This window comes from Ursus arctos, unplaced genomic scaffold (assembly GCF_023065955.2).
Source record: "Ursus arctos isolate Adak ecotype North America unplaced genomic scaffold, UrsArc2.0 scaffold_16, whole genome shotgun sequence".
NCBI classification, from domain to species: domain Eukaryota; kingdom Metazoa; phylum Chordata; class Mammalia; order Carnivora; family Ursidae; genus Ursus; species Ursus arctos.
In genome coordinates this window covers 12,033,687-12,053,866 of record NW_026622830.1, presented here as the reverse complement: position 1 = coordinate 12,053,866, position 20,180 = coordinate 12,033,687, and the positions used below count along the sequence as shown (strand labels likewise).

Here is a 20,180-nt window from a genome sequence, read left to right as displayed (position 1 = left end):
AACATTCATTTTAATCAAAAGTCTCAAGTCAGTGTTTGTTCTTTAGGACCTCCCTGAATTTTTTGAAGATAATATGGAAACTTGGATGAACAATTTTCATACCCTCTTAACATTAGATAATAAGCTTCTACAAACGGATGTAAGTATTTAAAAATGTTTCACAGGTAGCCCTGTTTTAAATGAAGAATTGCTTGAAATATTAGATTTTGATCATATCTCAATTTTTAAAAATGTAAAATAAAAAGAGTACCCTCTGAAAACTTTGGAATATAGTTAGACTTCAGAAAACGAAAAGTTATTTGAGAGCATTTTATTTATTTATTTATTTTTAAGATTTTCTTTATTTATTTGTCAGAGAGCGAGCGAGCACAAGCAGGGGGAGCAGCAGGCAGAGGGAGAAGCAGGCTCCCCACTGAGCAGGGAGCCTGATGTGGAATGCGATTCCAGGACCCTGGGATCGTGACCCCGAGCCAAAGGCAGATGCTTAACCAACTGAGCCACCGAGGCGTCCTGAGAGCATTTATTTATTTATTTAATTTTAAAATGTTTTATTTATTTATTTGACACAGAGAGAGGGTACAAGCACGGGGAGCAGCAGGCAGAGGGAGAAGGAGAAGCAGACTCCCCCACCGAGCAGGGAGCCTGATGTTGGGCTCAGTCCCAGGACCCTGGGATCATGAGCCAAAGGCAGATGCTTAACCAACTGAGTCACCCACGCTCTCCTGTTTGCTTATTTTTAAAGTAAACTATGTGCCCAGCTTGGGGCTCAGACTCAGGGACCAGAGATCGAGAGTTGGATGTTCTACTGGACATTTAAGTCTTGGTTCCTAAAAATTCTTTTACTCTTGCACTGTTAAGAGGTAGAATCCAAGAATATAAGTAATCATTGATTATGTGGGATGTTCTATGTTTGGTTATTTTTTAAAATTATTTTTTATTTAAATTCAGTTTATGTTTGGTTTTTTTTTTTTTTAGATTTTATTTATTTATTTGACAGAGATAGAGACAGCCAGCGAGAGAGGGAACACAAGCAGGGGGAGTGGGAGAGGAAGAAGCAGGCTCATAGCAGAGGAGCCTGATGTGGGGCTCGATCCCATAACGGTGGGATCACGCCCTGAGCCGAAGGCAGACGCTTAACCGCTGTGCCACCCAGGCGCCCCTATGTTTGGTTATTTTTAGCACATAGAATTACTCTTATTGTGGCCCTGGATAGGTAGATTCACAATTTATAGAGAAGGCTATTTCTTTACAGGATTGAAAGTAAGGCCTCAGAGTGTTCACAGTGTGAACATTTTATGAAATAGAAAGCTATCATTGAAGATATTAAGAAAACTTAAACCTTTGTACCAATAGCCTCTTCTTAAAAAGTCAGTGCAGCATGGGAACATGGGGACATTATGAAGGTTTGTAATGTGTTACGGTTTCTGGTCTGGGTTTTATAATAATATGTACTTTTCATCATAACACTTTGTATTCTCATTTGCTTGTTTATTGATAGACTTATGATCTACCTCTTTTTCCAAGAAACAGAAAACATAAAGAGCAAAATACTAAGAATGTTTCCATTTCAAATAAAATTAGAATAGGTGATTCAAATCAGTTTTTGGGAGTGGGGTGCAGAGAGAGAATTGTTTCTGTGGGTGTACAGCAAATTTTGTCTGAGATTTACCAACTAAAAAGCAACAAAAAATGATATGGCTCCCATGAAATAATTATTTCAGTCCAGTAGGAAAAAATGCCCTCAGAAAACAAAGGTCTTCTTCACACTTAACATCTAAAGGAAGTTTTTCACCTAGGGTTCTTACAGGGAGATGTTGGCCCGTTCAGCCAGGTACTACCTTATGTCCTCACTGTGTAACATCCCTTACATTATGCCTTGGGGAGCCACCTGTTCGCTCTTCTAAATTTGAGTTCTTTGGCACATAGTACAGCTCAAAAGGTGTTTGTGGATTGCCATTACAGTAATCATTATATAAGTGACAGTCATGGTTTAGATTGGTGTGGGCAAACTTTTCCTATAAAGGTTTAGGGGGTAAATTTATTTTTGGCTTTGTGGGCTGTACAGTCTCTGTTCCAGCTTCTCAGCTCTGCAGTTGTAGTTGAATGAAAGCAGCCATAGGCAATACTGTAAGTTGTGTAAATATAAAGAAGGAATGAGCATGGCTGTGTTTCAGTAAAACTTTACTTACAAAAATAGGCAGCAGGCCTGCAGACCACAAGTTTGACCACTAAATTAGATTGCTGTTTAATATTTTATAACCAGAATATTATTGGTGAGAATCCTGTAGCATCATTATTATTATTATTTAAAGATTTTATTTATTTGAGAGAGAGAGAGTGAGTGAGAGAGAGAGCACACGAGCAAAGGGAGAGGGAGAAGCAGACTCCCCCCTGAGCAGGGAGCCCGATGTGGGATTCGATCCCAGGACCCTGGGATCATGACCTAAGCCAAAGGCAGACGCTTAACTGACTAAGCCACCTAGGCGCCCCATCATCTTATAGTATTATTTTATCTTAATGTATTTGAAATGAGAACCTTTTGGGAGGAGATAGTAAGACAGCATAGCTGACCATGTTACAAAGGAAACTGTGATATGGCCTTTTTATCATTCAGATTTCTCTAGGAATATGTTATTTTTAATTGAATATGTAAATATTTCATAATTCCACAACCAGAGGAAAAGTCTCTATTTAATTTGAAAACTTTGAGAGCTGCACTCTGTAATTAATAAATTATAAGCATTTCATTTGTTATTTATTTGAAAGACTAAATGAATACATTGGCAGTGGGTGGCATTGATGTAGATTACAACCCTAGGTTTTATTTTTAGTTTTAGGAATTACGGCTACTCTATATTTATGGTAACATTAAAGTTTGATGTTTGAGTTTTCTGTTTTTTCTTATGTGAGGATGAAGAGGAAGCTGGCTTATTGGAGCTCTTAAAATCCCAGATTTGTGATAATGCTGCACTCTATGCACAGAAGTATGATGAAGAATTTCAACGGTACCTGCCTCGTTTTGTCACAGCCATCTGGAATTTACTAGTTACAACAGGTCAAGAGGTTAAATATGACTTGGTAAGATGATGGTGCAGACAAATAAGACATTCCCTCCCTGCCTCCCCCAAGAAATAAATGATTCAGTTTTGCTCTTAAAAATATGCCTATTTTTGTGTTTTATTCCAGTTAGTAAGTAATGCAATTCAGTTTCTGGCTTCAGTTTGTGAGAGACCTCACTATAAGAATCTATTTGAGGACCAGAACACGCTGACAAGTATCTGTGAGAAGGTTATTGTGCCTAACATGGAATTTAGAGGTAATTATAGCAAAGTCTAAGGCCTTTTCAGGAGATTGAAAGCTTGGTTTTTTAAAGCATATATTAGTATAAATTTATTATTAAGTCTGCTCCCTGTTGCTTTTTATAATATATTCAGTCTAATTTTTTCTTATTGCTAATTAAAACTTTCTATCAGTCACTTATTCCCCATTTTCTAAACCAAGACAGAAGGAAAAAAAAGTGGTAACAAAAGACGTCTGTGAGTGTTGCTTTGATGAGCTTTGTTTCTACTGCAGAGCGTTTTTCACAGAAATACTGAATAAGGCTAAAAAAAGTTCCTGTTATATTGAGAAGAAAGTAAAACATCCAGGATCTCAGTTTAGGAAAGAATCTGGTTTTGATTTAGTGTTTCACTGAGGCAAATAGCTGTTGTCAAACAATTGAGCGTGGAAGTGATTGATAACCTTTAAATGCAGAGCTGAAGCCCACTTAGTTTCTGATTAAGGTTAAGAGGGTCCTAAGACTCTGTATTTGTATATAAACTGTCCTTTCTTCTTACAGCTGGGAAGAACAGGTAGTAAATATGGGAGGAATTGTGTTTTATGTCAAAATAATTATTAGATCAGTGGTTCTCAAATTATCAGGAACTAAAAGAGGAATCAAGGACAATACAATGAGGTTTTTTAAATTTCCTTTTATGTTTTCATAAAACTGTAAAGGACAAATCTTTATTTTGGTGTTGCCTATCCTAGTTTTTCTGGTTTGAAATGACTTTTATGAAATAATGGTGATTATGGTTGTTAGGCTCTTTGTTTTTTTTAATGTCCTTCTCTAGCGGAATAAGAAGTTGGCATCCTTAAAGGTTAGCTGCAACATTGAACTTTTTCAAGTTGGTGATAAAGTCCAATTCTGGGGAACACTGGTCACATTAGAACAAGTGAGCTGTGTGAATTACCTATTACCTAACCTTTTAGGGTGGCATTTACTGCTCTTAAGTAATGATTAAGAATATATGAAGTAGGGGCACCTGGGTGGTGCAGTTGGTGAAGCGTCTGCCTTTGGCTCAGGTCATGATCTCAGGGTCCTGGGATCAAGCCCTGAATTGGGCTCCCTGCTCAGCGGGGAGCCTGCCTCCCTCTCCCTCTCCCCCTTCCTCCTGCTCATGCTCTCTCTCTCTCTCTCACTCTCCCCTCTCTCTCTCAAATTCTTAAAAAAAATATATGTATATATACATATATACACACATATACATATATATATGTATTCCCCTTTTTGGGAAGGAACATTTTACTGGAAAATGTGGCAGTTTTACGTAGTCTTCTGCATACTTGGCTATGAAAGTACAATGACTTGTCATGCTTTTTGAGGGGTTATTTGAAGTGCCATCTCTCTTTGTAGCTGCTGATGAAGAAGCCTTTGAAGACAATTCTGAGGAGTACATAAGAAGAGATTTGGAAGGATCTGGTATGTATTTTGGGTTTTAACTTAGTCTGATAGCAAGGCTTTTTTAATGTTGCTTTTTCTGGTCACTGTGGGGAGGAGCGGGAGTCAGGGTAAGTATGTTGTTTCAGCTGCCTCTCCTCCTCTAACCTTGTACACCTTAAAGAGCGTGAGCATAGTGTCCAGTGTTGAATCATCTGCCTTCTCTTTTTTATATGCTTATTAGTGTGTAACTACGACAGTAACCTTTTTAGTTCCCATTTTGTGTTTCTTATGAACAAAAGAATGTTCTTTTTCTTCTTTTTTAATGTTTTTTTCATTGTTGGTGTTGCTAAGAGCAGTCAGATGACAATCTGTTGCCTTATAATCTTGATCCGTTGGTTGGTGGTCGTTTCTTTCTCCTATGATCGATTTCCGTTTGGTTTTATAGATATTGATACTAGACGCAGAGCTGCTTGTGATCTAGTACGAGGATTGTGCAAGTTTTTTGAAGGACCCGTGACAGGAATCTTCTCTGGTTATGTTAATTCCATGCTGCAGGAATATGCAAAAAACCCATCTGTCAACTGGAAACACAAAGATGCAGCCATTTACCTAGTGACATCTTTGGCATCAAAAGCCCAAACACAGAAGGTGAATCTTTTCAGTATAGTTTTGTTTCTAAAATAGACTTCGTGTAGTAACCACAGAAATCAGAAGTAATACATTTCCTTCCTAGATAACCTATTCTGATTAGAATTCATATAGTTTCCCAAGATGACTTTACACTGGTTATATTAAGCACTTAATTTTCTTATGGACAGAAAACTGATAGATACCATTTGTTTCCCTAGCTGAGACTCAGTGTATATAATGTGCTAAATTTAAATTTAGCCGTTCCTTAATTTAGGGAGATTTCTTTATTGTCTATTAAAGTAGTCTTTTTTTTTTTTTTTTTTGTATTTAAGCAGTTTGTGATTTGAAGTGTTCATCTCAATTTGTAACCTGTTAGTTATTTTAGAGGCGGAGAGGGGGAGAGAGATTCTTAAGCAGGCTTCAGGCCTCATGATCTTGAGCTGATGACCTAGGCTGAAATGAAGAGTCAGACGCTTAACCAACTGAGCCAGCCAGGCGCCCCTGTAATCTGTTCTTTAAAAAGTTGCCTAAATTTTCTATGTGTTAGATGGATACAGGCATTTCATGTCATTTACCCTGTTAAAAATTTGTTTTTCAGCATGGAATTACACAAGCAAATGAACTTGTAAACCTGACTGAGTTCTTTGTGAATCATATTCTCCCTGATTTAAAATCAGCTAACGGTGAGTTTGCGAAAAGTTTTTTATCCCACTTACAACACTTTTTACTTGAGGTTTTTTTTTTTGTTTTGTTTTTTAAAGTTATCTCTGCACCCAACGTGTGGCCACACTCAAGAGCCTGAACATCGGGACTCACGTGCTCTGCCGGTTGAGCCATCCAGGGACCCCTGCATTGTTATTTTACACTACAGAATAAGCAACATGAGGGCAAAAGTCGTAATAGGGGCACTACAGCACCATGATACTCAAAAGATTGGCTCCTATCCTTGTTGCAGTTATTCCTTTTTTTTTTTTTTTTTTTAAGATTTTATTTATCTGAGAGAGAGCGAGCGCATGAGCAGGGGACGAGCAGAGGGAGAAGCAGGCTCTCCACTAAGCAGGGAGCCCAACGTGGGGCTCGATCCCAGGATTCTGAGATCATGACCTGAGTTGAAGGCAGACGCTTAACCGAATAAGCCACCCAGGCATCCCTTATTTCTTTTATTGAATAAAATCTCAAATGGTTTCCCCACATCTTGCCCAGTTGAAATTAACTTTCTTTAAAGATGTTGCTTGTGTAGAAGGAAAATAGGAACAACTAAGATGAAATTGTAGCTCAGCTTTGTTTTGCTGGTGCTGCTTACTCTAGGAATTATACTTCAGTTTTCTTTCCCTTCTCATTTGAAAAATGAAATCTTAAAAATTGAAGTAAATTTGAAGTACTTCAAACTGATAAGGATAACTTCCTATGTTTATGAAAGTATGTTGATCAAGATACATTATGTATTCCTTTTTTAAAAAACTTTTTGTATGGCGGGCACCTGGGTGGCTCAGTCAGTTAAGTGTCTGACTCTTGATCTCAGCTCAGGTCTTGATCTCAGGGTCATGAGCTCAAGCCCCGAGCTGGGCTCCACATGGTGCATGGGGCCTACTTTAAATTTAAAAACAAAAAACAAAAAACTTTTTGTATGGAAATTTTAAATGCACTAAAAGGGAGACTGTTGTAATGGACCTGCATGTTTTACTGCCATTTAGCTTTAAGAATTTTAAGTAATTGACCAATATTCTATCTTTTTTCACTAATTTATTTTCCCACCATTAGAGCAGTTTAAAGGAAATCCCAGCCAGTGCTTGCTTCAGTAGCACATACATTAAAGCAAATCCCAGCCTGAGAAACATGTTTTTGATTCAGAATAGCTTCACTTCTAGCTAAAAGATGATACATGGTCATTAGCTTGTGGTCTGAATCATTTTTATTCAGTTACTGTAAGTAGTAAGTGTGTGTCCATTTGTAATGACTCACAAGAGGTGAAAACAAAATTAATCATAATCTTACCAGAACGAGTAGCTACAGAGTAGGTCTTTATATAATTAATTAAGCTTCAATTACTTGACATTTTGGTTACCAGACTATATTTCAAAAATCCGATAATGTCACCAATCTGGGAGTAATAGTCCTTAGCACTTAAATAACTGTGGCTTTATTTTTTTAATAGTGAATGAATTTCCTGTCCTTAAAGCTGATGGTATCAAATACATTATGATTTTTAGGAATCAAGTAAGTAGCTTTTGATTTATATGTTGTATGCCACTTAATCTCTTAAGAGTTTTATTGTATCCCAGCTTCTCTTCCCTTCTGTGCAGTCCTACTTGCCATCCACATCTAACGAAACAGTAACTTCTTACAAACTTGGGATTCCAGACCATGCTTAATTTTCTCCTTTGTCTCAAAAATCATTATAAGGTGATTTTCATAAAGAAATTGGGATCCAAACAAGGTATACACATTGCTTATGGTTGATTATGTGTCTTGTCTTTTTTTTAAAGATTTTATTTATTTGAGAAAAAGTGTGCACAAGCAGGGGGGAGGGGCAGAAGAAGAGGACTCCCCCCTGAGCAGGGAGCCCAATGTGGGACTCGATCCCAGGACCCTGAGATCATGACCTGAGCCGAAGGCAGACACTTAACCAACTGAGCCACCCAGGCATCCCATAGTATTCTATAGGTTTAAAATTTTATTTGTATAAATGATATCATGCAATAGGTTTGTTCTACATGTGGTTTTCTTTTTTTTACTGTGCTTAATATTGTTTTTGAGACGTACTCATTTTAGAAAATGTAATTCATTTTTTAATAGTTGTGTAGTATCCTTAGAATATTCACAGTTTATTTCTTGTGGGTGATTCTGTAATTTCGTGATTTATAATTTTTATGTCTTTGGCATGTATTTACCAGGGTTACATGCAACCTTGTGAAGCTGTTCTACTTTATTTTATTTATTCATTTTTAAAGATTTGTTTGAGAGAGTGAGTGACTGAGCGCACGCATGCGGCAGGGGCCAGGGGCACAGAGGGAGAGAAAGAGAGAGAGTCATACAGACTCTGTGCCAAACACGGAGCCCGATGGGGGGCTCGATGTCATGACCCCGAGACCACCACCTGCGCCAAGATCAAGAGTCAGATACTCAGCCCACTGCACCACTCAGGCACCCTGAAGCTATTCTCTTTTTTTAAAGAGTAATGAATGGGAATTCTAAATTTTTAGAGCTTTCTGTCTTTCTTTGTCTTTCTGTCTGCCTTTCTTTGTCTTTCCTTCTTTCTTTTCTTTCCTTTCTTTCCTTCCTTCCTTCCCTCCCTTTCCTTTCCCTTTCCCTTTCTTCCTTTCTTCCTTTCCTTCTTTTCTTTCTTTTCTTTCTTTCTTTCATAGGCTCCACACCCAGCATGGAGCCCAACACGGTATTGAACTCACCGCCCTGAGATTAAGACCTGACTGAGATCAAGAGTCGGGCGCTCAATGGGCTGAGCTACCCAGGTGCCCCAGAAGTTTCTAGTGAAGATTAATATTCTTATTTTTGCACCACCCCTTTTTTCAGAAGAGAAAATGAGGCACAGACAGCTTGAATGACTTTGCCAAGAAATACCTGTTAGTGAAAAGCATAGTTCTTAATAATGAAATCTTAGTTTGCTTGTCCATAATATTATTATTTTACAGTGTGTGTTTTTATCTACAAGATTTTCCTCTGACCATAGTTTAATGCTCAGAGAAAGAGAATTGGAAAAGTGAATGTGAATTGAGCCATTACATGGAGTAGAAGTTCTGATTTCTCAACCGTATCATCTCCCATTGTAACAGCTGAAAAAACACACTTTCCAGAATCAGCAAGCCCTTCTAAGACCGCATCGAGTTAAAGCATGCATGTGACTGTGTTTTTCAGGTACCAAAAGAACATCTTTTAGTCTCTATTCCTCTCTTGATTAATCACCTTCAAGCTGAAAGTATTGTTGTTCACACTTATGCCGCACATGCCCTTGAGAGGCTGTTTACCATGAGAGGGCCTAACAACACCACTCTGTAAGTATTTGATTCTAAGCCATTTGTATTTTTTCAGCTTAGGGTGGGAGCTGTTCTGTGCTGGTCAAAGATCTCTTTGACTGTATCCATAATGTCATTAGTAGTTTGAAAAATAAATGTGTACTTTTCCCTCATTATTCTGTGTCTCAGTCCAAAAGGACTATAAATAGATACATGATGACAAAAAGTTAAATAGGAAATTGGAGCAAAGGAAAATAATGTGAGATTCTAAAAAGAAATGGGTGTCCAAGGATCCTGTATAGGAGTTAAAGAAACTCCTGAAATTTATGTGCTTTCTCCTTGCAACCAAGGCATAGAGGGCAACTTGGGGAGTTAAAATTTTCATTGTCCTTGAGATTAAAATTAAACAGTTACTCAGAAGGCAGCTCAGAAATGGGCCTTCATTAAGGGAGTGTTCTTAGCAACATCATGCGACAAAGTTGTTTTTACGTGGCTGTTTTTGCATTATTACTCCGTGTGGAGATAGGACGCAACTGAGTGAAAGCAGTTCTCTAGGGTCTCAGAGAGTAGCTTTTCAGGCCTGAGCCAAGGAGAAAATGTAGAGGAATGGATGGTCTGCATGTCTTTCAGGCCATCCTTCAGCAGTGTTATTTCTTGAAACTGAGCTTTGGGTAAGAGATGGAAAACAGTTCTAGTTTCTTTTCTTCATCAAGAACTTGAAGTGCAGATATTCTTAGAGCCAATTAAGGGTTGAAAGGACATCTTTTGAGGTGAGTCAAACCAGTACTTGTCTTCAGGCTCAGAACTCATGCAGGATTTATGCACCTGCTCCAGGAAAAGCAGATGACTGAGACCCCGAGAGTCTGAGCTGTGTTCTCGGTGCTGATAGGTATGAACCAAGGGTGACCTGAACAGCTTTAGATGATGTCAGGTTTGCCTGGATTTTGGTTTGTGTTTGATTCCAGATATGCCTTTTTAGGAACTTAACACGAACACATGTAAACAGTTGCTTTCCTAAGCTGTCTGTTGATTGTCAGTGGTGGGAGATGGCTCGCTTTTATGCCCAGAAGTGTGATTTAGTGGTTGCCCTAGGGTATTCCAGAGTGATCAGCTCAAGAGTTGGCAGTGACTGAAAGCTGTTTTTTCATCTATAGCTTTACAGCCGCAGAAATCGCACCGTTTGTTGAGATTCTGCTAACAAACCTTTTCAAAGCTCTCACACTTCCTGGCTCTTCAGAAAATGAATATATTATGAAAGGTAGGCCGTTTCCCTGGTGTACAGACTGTAAGAATCCCATCTCCGATTACAGGGGTGAATGCTCTGAGTTGTACTTCAGGTTACGTAGTCTATGAACCAGATACTGTTGGCTAAGCATTAGGTAGGTTTAGATATTTTTAAATGGAAAATCTTTTAACAGTGTTTTCAGAAAAAAAATTTACCCTATTTTGATATAGAGCTCCTCTTGTTAAAGGAAAAATAGCAGACTCCCTTTTTCTTTCCCTAGATTGACTTTCTTGACGGCAGAGATCAGATCAGACTTTTATTGCTGGCACGCTAGGCTAGGTCTTGGCGTGAAACCCGGGTGTACTTGCTAGGCTCCACACGCATCCTGCCTCCATAGAGCTACTGCCAAGAACACAGGCAGCTGTAAGCACCTGCCTGTTGCTACGTTGGGAGAGCGTTGCGGTGACAGCTCTGACTTCAGGGGCAGTGTTAGTCACTGTTGCATTCCAACAGCCCAGCTGTGTCTGACTCATAGGAAATGCTTTTCAAATAAACTGTCCCTGATGGCGGGTCAGGCCCCTGGGGTATGTTGTGTATGTGTGTGTACATGTGTTTGTGTGGATAAGAGTGTGTCTAGGTGTGTATTTGTGTGTGTTTTCAGCACCGTACTTCTCCCAACGGTGATGCATAACTGCTGTTGTTTCATGTCCATTTCTGTGAGGTTCACTGCCGTGTAGTCTCGTTATTGTGTTCCTAGGGTGTGCGAGAGCACCCGGATGTAATACCTTCTCAATAAGTACTGCTGGATGAGTGAGTGAACAGACTCTGGCAGCCCAGAGGAGGGGCACTGATCCATCCTCAAACCCGTTGACCCAGCTCAGGGATCACTTTGTCTAGGGAGTGAGGGATACGCAGTGGTTAGCTAGCTGGAAGGGGAGTCTGGCTCAGGTAGAAGAAACATGGCAAAGTTTAGGAGCCGAGAGAGGATAACTTTCTATCCTCTGTGCCCGACGTGCAGTAGCTGCTGTACTTGGTAAACATCTATTCAACTTATGCGGAAACAATTATGTACATTTTTAGCTTGATACTGTGTCTGTCTCCCATGCCAAATGTTTTTAGGCATCTATTAATGAGCAGTATTCTTGTAGTGTTGACCCTTCGTAGCTTTATATGTATTTTTAGATTTTTCTTGGGCTCCTGATCTGTTTTTGGAGGGAGATGGGCAGATGGTCTTCTCTCAGTTTTTGGTAGGCTGTGATGTGTCCATTTGGCGAGGGCTAAACATTACCTGGCACTGGTTTCTAATTGAAAGAGACTGGAAATTGTCCTCCCTTCAGCTACTGTCCCTCACCCTTCCCCAGTCATTCTACCACATCCTCCTGCTCGGTGTTTGCCTCTTTAGTCACTTATTATTTCTTATTGTCTCTTTTTTCTTTTATACCTTAGGCCTTCTGAAAGTAGCTAAATTTTGTTGTCCGTCCTTGGCGTAATTTTGAAAGGAAAGGAAATTTAGATTGTTTTTAAATATAGAGAGCTATCTGGGGGTTGCTTAAGGGTCTTAAAAATTTTGGTGATGAGTCTGGACTTTTTTTTTTTTTTTCTCCTAATCACTGTTTTGTTCTGAATTTTAACTATTTGTTCTTGCTGTTTTTATATTTTACAGCTATCATGAGAAGTTTTTCCCTCCTACAAGAAGCCATAATCCCCTACATCCCCACCCTCATCACTCAGCTTACACAGAAGCTATTAGCTGTTAGTAAGGTAACAAGACCAGTTTTAAAAGTACAGTTGCTTTTTAATTTATGGTCCAAACTGTTTGAGCCTCAGAACTCTCTGGCAGCGGGTCAGGCTTAAGAAAAGTTCTCTGGATTCTTCATGACCAACAGTTACGTACCTTTGGAAAGTGTGGGGAGGTATCAGATTGGAGACATTGCAGCATGGCTTTGTAAGTGTAGGGCCAGAAACTTTAAAATGTTTCATTTGAATTATTCTCATTTTAAAAGTAGTATGTTTCATTGAATAAAATTGAAAAAGTACAGATAATTGATCTGAAATGATCTTCGGTGGAGGAAAGCAGGCTTTGTACCAAGTGAACACAAATAAGGTACTCAGACTTTTATACAATGGTGTAGTCCCTTGTGTCTGATCTCCTTTACTCTTACTTCCTCCATGTAAAGTCCATTCCTTTGATCGAAAATTTTATAGATCTTTTGATTCATATTTATTAATACTAAGATTTAGAAAATAAAAGTCAGCTTAAGGCTGCCAAAATTCTTTTTGAGGTGCCTGTTCCTAATTACTCTATGGAAAGGAGATAAATTTATAGAACTATTACAGGGACTTTGGAGAACAGTGATCATTTTCCCACTGAGTTCTGGTAAGGGTGTTGGACTGCGTTGGGCCTTGGAGGATTGAGAGAGAAGAGACATTGGGTCTTCCCCGGTCCCCCACCCCAATCTCCTGAGTTCGTCAACTTCATATGGTAGCCTTCCAAGAAGGATTTTGTTCGATGGAAAATAGGGTTATGTTGCTTTAAAAGCTGAAAACCACTGATAGACAGTAGCGTCCCTCTGTAGATACAGACATTGAGACCCACAGAGGTTAAGGCTTGCCTAAGGTCCCACACAAGGCTAGGGGCATAGCCAGGACTTAACATGTCCCTGCTCGTTTCTTCCACCACCGCTTACAGGGATGGCTCTAGGAGGGCACACGGGTTTAAGACCAGTTCCTTATAGCGCTGGGAACTGAAGCTTGTGTAGTCATCTCCCTGTGACTTGAATTATTTTTCATAGTGGACTTTTGCCCATAAAAAAAATCCAAAGAAATAGGCATTAGTATTGTTTTATTTTCTGAATGTTAAAGTCCGCATAAAACTCAAACATGTATGCAGGCAAGTGTAACTGATGTTTTTCTGTTTTTAATACTGATGTTTTTAAAAGATGGCCTCTCGATGTGTTTTTGAAAGGGTAGGTGTATGTGTTTTATTTTAGATATTTAATATAGTCACTCGGAAGTTGTCTGTTTCTCATTCCAGAACCCAAGCAGACCTCACTTTAATCACTACATGTTTGAAGCGATCTGTCTGTCCGTAAGAATAACTTGCAAAGCTAACCCTGCTGCTGTTGTAAATTTTGAGGAGGCTTTGTTTCTGGTGTTTACTGAAATTTTACAAAATGATGTACAAGGTAAGTTAAAGGAAGTTTGTTTCTTACTGAATAAAACTATAAAGCGGCTAATAAAATGGAGCCTGCCTATGAAGTATGTGCCTTTTTGTGGGAGCCGTTAGTAATGAAGCTGACAGCTCTGTTTTTACTTTTATCAACAGAATTTATTCCATACGTCTTTCAAGTGATGTCTTTGCTTCTGGAAACACACAAAAATGATATCCCGTCTTCTTATATGGCCTTATTTCCTCATCTCCTTCAGCCAGTGCTTTGGGAAAGAACAGGAAATATCCCTGCTCTAGTGAGGCTTCTCCAAGCGTTCTTAGAACGTGGTTCAAACACGATAGCAAGTGCTGCGGCTGACAAAATTGTGAGTGGGATTTATTTTGATGTAACTGTCATTTTGTAAGGTCGTGGAGAGAAACTGAGGATGGCAGATTTTTAAAAATTCCTAAATGTAACAAAGTAGTCAGTAGAAAGTACTAATGTGTATTTTATTACAATTAGGTATCCTCTATCTCCATGGTAGAAAATAAAATAGAGCCAAATAGGTTAATTTCAGAAACAGTGTTAAGGCTTATTGTGATGGGATATTTTCTCTCTATGCTTCAGAAGTAGAAACAAAAGCAAAAATGCTAATTATTACAGCACGCACCCTTTAACCAAAATATCACCTGCTAAAAGTGTAACTTTTGGAGCAGTTAATCCTCGCCTCTTTAACTGAACATTATTTGATCTAATTTGTTGTAGCCTGGGTTATTAGGTGTCTTCCAGAAGCTCATTGCATCCAAAGCCAATGACCACCAAGGTTTTTATCTTCTGAACAGTATAATAGAGCACATGCCTCCGTGAGTATGCGTGTAACCCTCACTGTACGATTACTCAGGGACTGTTGGGTACTCGGAAGAGGCTGACTTGTTGCTTTTATTTACTTCTTCAGTGAGTCAGTTGATCAGTACAGGAAACAAATCTTCATTCTGCTATTCCAAAGACTTCAGAATTCCAAAACAACAAAGTTTATCAAGAGTAAGTAAAATCGGGGTGCCTGAGTGGCTCATTTGGTTGAGTGTCTGCCTTTGGCTTGGGTCATGATCCCAGGGCCCTGCTCGGGCTCTCTGCTCAGTGGGGAGCTTGCTTCTCCCTCTCTCTGCCTCTCCCCCTGTCTTGTGCACACTCTCTCTCTGTCAAATAAATAAATAAAATATTTTAAAAAATTAAAATCATTTGGCTCTTCTTAACAGAAATAATGAGGGAAAGTAGCTAAAACCTTTAGCCTTTATGGTTATATATAAATGTTTTTATCAGTTATAAGCTTTTTCTGTAAAATATTTTTAACATGTTTGTATTCTCCAAATACTAAGTCAGTTTCAAATATATTGTGTTCCAAAGTTAAGTTTAGATATCAAAACATTGTACTATATGTTAATTGCATAATAAAGGCAAATATTGATGCCAAAGTCAGCCATTGGTTTTAATGGTTATGACTACTTCACATGGCAGACTTGGGCTGAATCGCTTGTTTAGTGCAGTGAGGCCTCTGTACTGATACTCTGCATCTCCTTTCAACAGGCTTCTTAGTCTTTATTAATTTGTATTGCATAAAATACGGGGCGCTGGCACTGCAAGAAATATTTGATGGCATACAACCAAAGTAAGTTTGTTTTTATTACTTACTGTATTTTGTTTTTTAAAGCAAAAAAATTGACCTCTTTTAGCACAAACCAGTATTTCTGTTTTATAGATGGTTTTATAGTTCTTGGTGGTTTTTAAAATATTCTTAGGACTGTTGAGTTGCAAAGAAGAAAACCCCTGCGAACATTTTTCTAACTCCCACCCCCCCTTCTACACAGCCAGCGTTCTGTGTGATTCTGGATGGTTGGGGTTGTCTCCAGGAGCCTGCCTTTGTTCAGGCCAGTAGTGTGATTTTTTTCAGGTGAAAAACCGCTTTTCACTTAGTGTATATACAAAGAATGTAGTTAGGTGGTATTTCCCATTTCATAGAGAAAGGAAGGATAGAAAGAAATGATAGAGAACAATTTGGAGAAGAAACTGAAGTGAGATCACTATATTGGTATTATATCAAAAAAAATTCCAGACTGACTGAGATATAAAAAATGAATTAGCCTGAAAAAGTAGTACCAGAAAATAGGCTTTCCAGCTGTAGAGGTTTGTGAGGAAACCAGTTTCATGAACTGCTAGTGGATAAATTGGTGTGATCTTTCTAAAAAGCAAAAAATACGCATTCTTTACCTAGAGCATTAAAATGTCCAGTATCTCTGATACCCACTGTTTCCACTAAAGGGAATTTTAGTGAAGTAGAAACAGAATATTACATCGTTTAGTATCGTGAAAAACTTTGCTTTTAGGATGTTTGCAACAACATATTAAAAGCGTTGGCTAAGTAATTTTTACAATATGGTCATTAACATTTATACCCTTAAAGGTACGTAAGCATAGGAAGTGGGGAAGTTTATAATCCAGTAATGTTAAAACTAGTTATTACTGGATAGTGGGGTCATGGGTAATTCTTATTCTTCTTTCTCTTATCTAATTTCTAATTTTTCAAAGATTTCTTGAGTGATTAAAAAAAAACCAAAACCATGAGGCAGAAAGGTGTGAAGATTCCACATAAGCACAGACTTTAGTATTTCACAGAAGTTGTTGGCAGCACTTGGCCACAGGGTCAAGGTTTGAGGTTTCATTGTTGCTTTGTCATCTCTAGGTCTCTGCCATTCAGCTGACTAAAAGTAGTAGCCCTAAGGAGTCAGTGTAAATAACATCGAAGTACTTCACGGTTTAATTATAGTGACAGTCTAATATTTTATTTTAATAGAATGTTTGGAATGGTTTTGGAAAAAATCATAATTCCTGAAATTCAGAAAGTATCTGGAAATGTAGAGAAAAAGATTTGCGCGGTTGGCATAACGAAATTACTAACAGAATGTCCCCCAATGATGGACACAGAGTATACCAAGCTATGGTAAGTGCCCCATAACATTTTGGGAATTACAGCTTCCCTCCCTTATGACTGCAGAATTAAACAAGCTTGTCTGAGAATTGGGTTCTGATCTCAGGTTCTCCACCAGCAGCCATCAGATCCAAGACAGGACATGTGGGTCCTTCTGGGCCTAGAAAGAGGTTTCCTGATTCTTAACTTTATTGGAGACGGTTCATGTGCCTCTTTGAGAATCTGGTGAAAGTTGCTGGTCTGCATGACCTCTAGGATTGTTCATGACACACACCCAACTAAACTGGCTTAAATCTGAAAGTGGAGAAATTGAATAGGCTAAAAGAGCTTGTCCTCGATGACTGGTGCTCCTGGCTTTTCTCGACCTCTTCCGAGAACCTTGCCTCATTTTGGGTTCACTCAGGTACCCTCTTCCAGAAAGGGATCTGATGATTCGAGGCCTATTTCCTCTAACTTTTAGCAGCAGTGAATCTCAGGTTTAGCTTCCATCACATGGCCTTCTCTCCTTGCAGCCAGCTGGATGGCTCTGGGGATGGAGTAGTTTCCAAAAGGGAAATTGGCGTGCTGTGGCCAAAAAGAAGTGAAGAGTGGTTCTGGAGGACAGGTTTAAGAACTGATGTCCGTCTTCCGTTTCAAAGGTCCCTTGCAGCTCTTGAGACTGTACCTCTCTGAGGAATTGCTGTATGTTTAGATCTTCAGAAGTATTCACTTGATTTTTTTGTCTGCTTGCTTGCTTCAAATCCAGGACTCCTTTATTACAGTCTCTGATTGGCCTTTTTGAGTTACCTGAAGATGATACCATTCCTGATGAAGAACATTTTATTGACATTGAAGATACACCAGGGTATCAGACCGCCTTCTCACAGTTGGCATTTGCTGGGAAAAAAGAGCATGATCCTGTAGGTCCCATGGTGAACAATCCCAAAATTCACCTGGCACAGTCACTTCACAAGCTGTCTACCGCCTGTCCAGGAAGGGTAAGTGTGTTGTCAGAAATCAGAAATCTTTGATTCACGGCTGCCATTCTGGGAAGGCAAAAGGTAGCAGTTCACTCTGGGGCGTATAGTTAGGCCTTTGTTTTTTGTTAAAAATGCTGAGCTGTAAGTAGATTTTAAGCAAGTGACTTTTGGAATAAGGACAAAGCAGGGGATAAAACGCCCCTCACCTCTGCCCCACACACTTTTTATTTATTTATTTAAGTAATCTCTACACCTGACACGAGGCTTGTACGCACGACTCCCAAGATCAAGAGTCACATGCTCTTCCGACTGAGCCAGCCAGGTGCTCTAAAACCCTTTGAACAGAAATGTATTTCCCAGATTGAAATAATTCTTCTATTAAAGTGTAGGCATTTTTTTTTAACTACAACATACTCAAATACTGGACCATGGAGTGTAAACATGATGGCTGTAGAGTTGCATTATCCAGCAGCTTTTACAGATTCTTCCAGATTATCTGATAAAATATGTATTTTTCAGTATTTTATTATGGAAAACTTCAAACACATAGAACTTCAAACACAGAAACAGCATAATGAACTTTCACATACGGACCTTCAAAAATTACCAGTATTCTGCCATTCTTGTTGCATTTGTTTCTCCTTGGGCATCATGTCATATCACCTATATGTACCTAATTATGCATCACTAACCAATAAGGATTTTTTTTTTAATCCCCACAATGCCACTACCACACTGAACAGCAGTAATTCCTTATGGATCTGCTTTTTAGGCCTACCCAGTTCTGAAGGCATAAAGCAGTTGAGATCCTTGAGAGTCCCTGCGGGAGTCCCTGGGGACGGCCTGCCCTTCCAAGCTGGGGTGGTTCTGGAGATACGGGGTTTGTGTTGGATTGTTGGGATCTCCAGCAGGTTCCCATCTCTTGCAGGTTCCATCGATGGTGAGCAGCAGCCTCAATGCGGAGGCACTCCAGTATCTCCAAGGATACCTTCAGGCGGCCAGCGTGACACTGCTTTGAACTGCATTTTCCAGATTGGCTAAGCCCCGGATGGTTTCTGAGGAAATCCCACAGACATCTGAGCACAGCTGCATTAAAGCAAGTTTTCCTTTTGAACTTGTCACAAATTCCATCTTGTAAAGAATATTAAATGTTGCTTTAAGCTGAACCTTGAGCAAATTAGGTGGTTTGTGTAATCATAAATAGAAGTGGGTGACTTTCCAGTTTGCAGGGACAAGTTCAGTATGTGGTGATCATGAGTTGGGCATTTGCACTGTTGGGATAACTTTAATTTCGACGGACACTGAGCGTGGAGACTTTTTTCTGTTACTAAATTGTTTTGAGGCATCGCCATTTGTGTTTCTCGCCTCCTTTGTATTTTTGTCGTTTCCTTAAGCTTTTATTGGAAATGTGAATAAGTAAAGAATCACTGGTGTAACTTGCCAAGAAATGCACATTTTATAGTTATAAATCTAATCAGAAATTTTCTTAAAAAGCCCTCAAATATGTATCTAAGAACTAAGAACATCTTAAAGACAGGTTTTTGGTGCTGATACTATTATAGTGAAGAATTTAAAAAATTGAAATTTAAACACAGGTTACTCTTTCCTTACCAGGGAAAGGGAACATTAATACAGGTTTGTGGCTTATCTATTAGAACTTTTCTGGACCCATTTCTAGGCAGCAGCATGAACTCTGGGCTGGATGGTTCCCTCTGTGGATCGGGGAGAAATGCCCTGCCGGGCTTCACGAGGCTCTTGGGTACGTCATGTTTGCCCTTTTTGAGTGTCTGTCTTATCTGCAGATTGGCGGTTACTTGGAACTTTACAAAGCGCAGCGTGTTAGAACCTGAGGTCTAGGATGAGCCACGGGAGTGGGTGTACACTAGCAAACAGGACGCCTGGGTAGGTTCTAGAACAGATCGTTTTTAGGGAGTAATCAGACTAGCTCAGTTGAGAGGCATAGTTTACTTCTGCTGGAATTGTCTGTTCAGTGCAGATTAAACTAGCATCTCCTTCTGCACACATCAGTGATTTATAACTCAGGCACCTGACTCGAATGTTTTTTCTTCACATGCTGTTTCTGTAGTGTTGCGTGAGAAACCCTCCAGCTTAATCTAAGTGTTCTTGTACCAGTCTACTCCTTTTTGTCTTGACATAGTAATGGAAGCATTAAATCATATATTACTATTTAAGTGGTCACTGGCAGGATATTGAGATAGTATTGGGATCTACTTTTGAAGTATAATTTAATAGAGGTAAGAAATCTAGAATGGAAAACAGTTGGTGGTGGTTTGTGCTTGCTGCTTATTACATGAGCTGAGCTCCGACCGCACCTGTCGGGCACTGTTCGGGACAGTTAAATACACAGCACATCCTGTCCCAGAGAACTCTTGCTTCAGCATCTTAACCTCAGAGGACTGAGCAGGTTGTGAATTTTTTCCCTCTAAAACAACTGAGAAGAGGGTTTGTCTTTATAAATGTGCCTTTTAAAATAGTTTCTGAACAGGAAGACTGGTACCTTTCCTTTACTTGGCACAAGTTATTAATTCTGCTAATGTTTA

General features: G+C 39.2%; 1 protein-coding gene across 3 annotated transcripts in view; it reads left to right on the top strand.

The window, feature by feature from the left end:
* CSE1L (chromosome segregation 1 like) overlaps positions 1-18,970 on the top strand; it is a 41,946-nt gene extending 22,976 nt beyond the window's left edge. For all 3 annotated transcript variants that reach the window (XM_026503691.4, XM_026503690.4, XM_057312477.1), the window contains 18 exons: positions 47-139; positions 2,911-3,078; positions 3,187-3,316; positions 4,676-4,741; positions 5,148-5,350; positions 5,931-6,015; positions 7,488-7,549; positions 9,206-9,342; positions 10,458-10,561; positions 12,192-12,289; positions 13,563-13,713; positions 13,854-14,062; positions 14,443-14,540; positions 14,633-14,718; positions 15,262-15,343; positions 16,526-16,672; positions 17,406-17,637; positions 18,548-18,970. In XM_026503691.4, the coding sequence (XP_026359476.1) occupies positions 47-139; positions 2,911-3,078; positions 3,187-3,316; positions 4,676-4,741; positions 5,148-5,350; positions 5,931-6,015; positions 7,488-7,549; positions 9,206-9,342; positions 10,458-10,561; positions 12,192-12,289; positions 13,563-13,713; positions 13,854-14,062; positions 14,443-14,540; positions 14,633-14,718; positions 15,262-15,343; positions 16,526-16,672; positions 17,406-17,637; positions 18,548-18,637 (2,241 nt within the window). In that variant the 3' untranslated portion in view covers positions 18,638-18,970. The remainder of the gene's footprint in view (positions 1-46; positions 140-2,910; positions 3,079-3,186; positions 3,317-4,675; positions 4,742-5,147; positions 5,351-5,930; positions 6,016-7,487; positions 7,550-9,205; positions 9,343-10,457; positions 10,562-12,191; positions 12,290-13,562; positions 13,714-13,853; positions 14,063-14,442; positions 14,541-14,632; positions 14,719-15,261; positions 15,344-16,525; positions 16,673-17,405; positions 17,638-18,547) is intronic.
* The last annotated feature ends 1,210 nt before the right edge of the window (positions 18,971-20,180 follow it).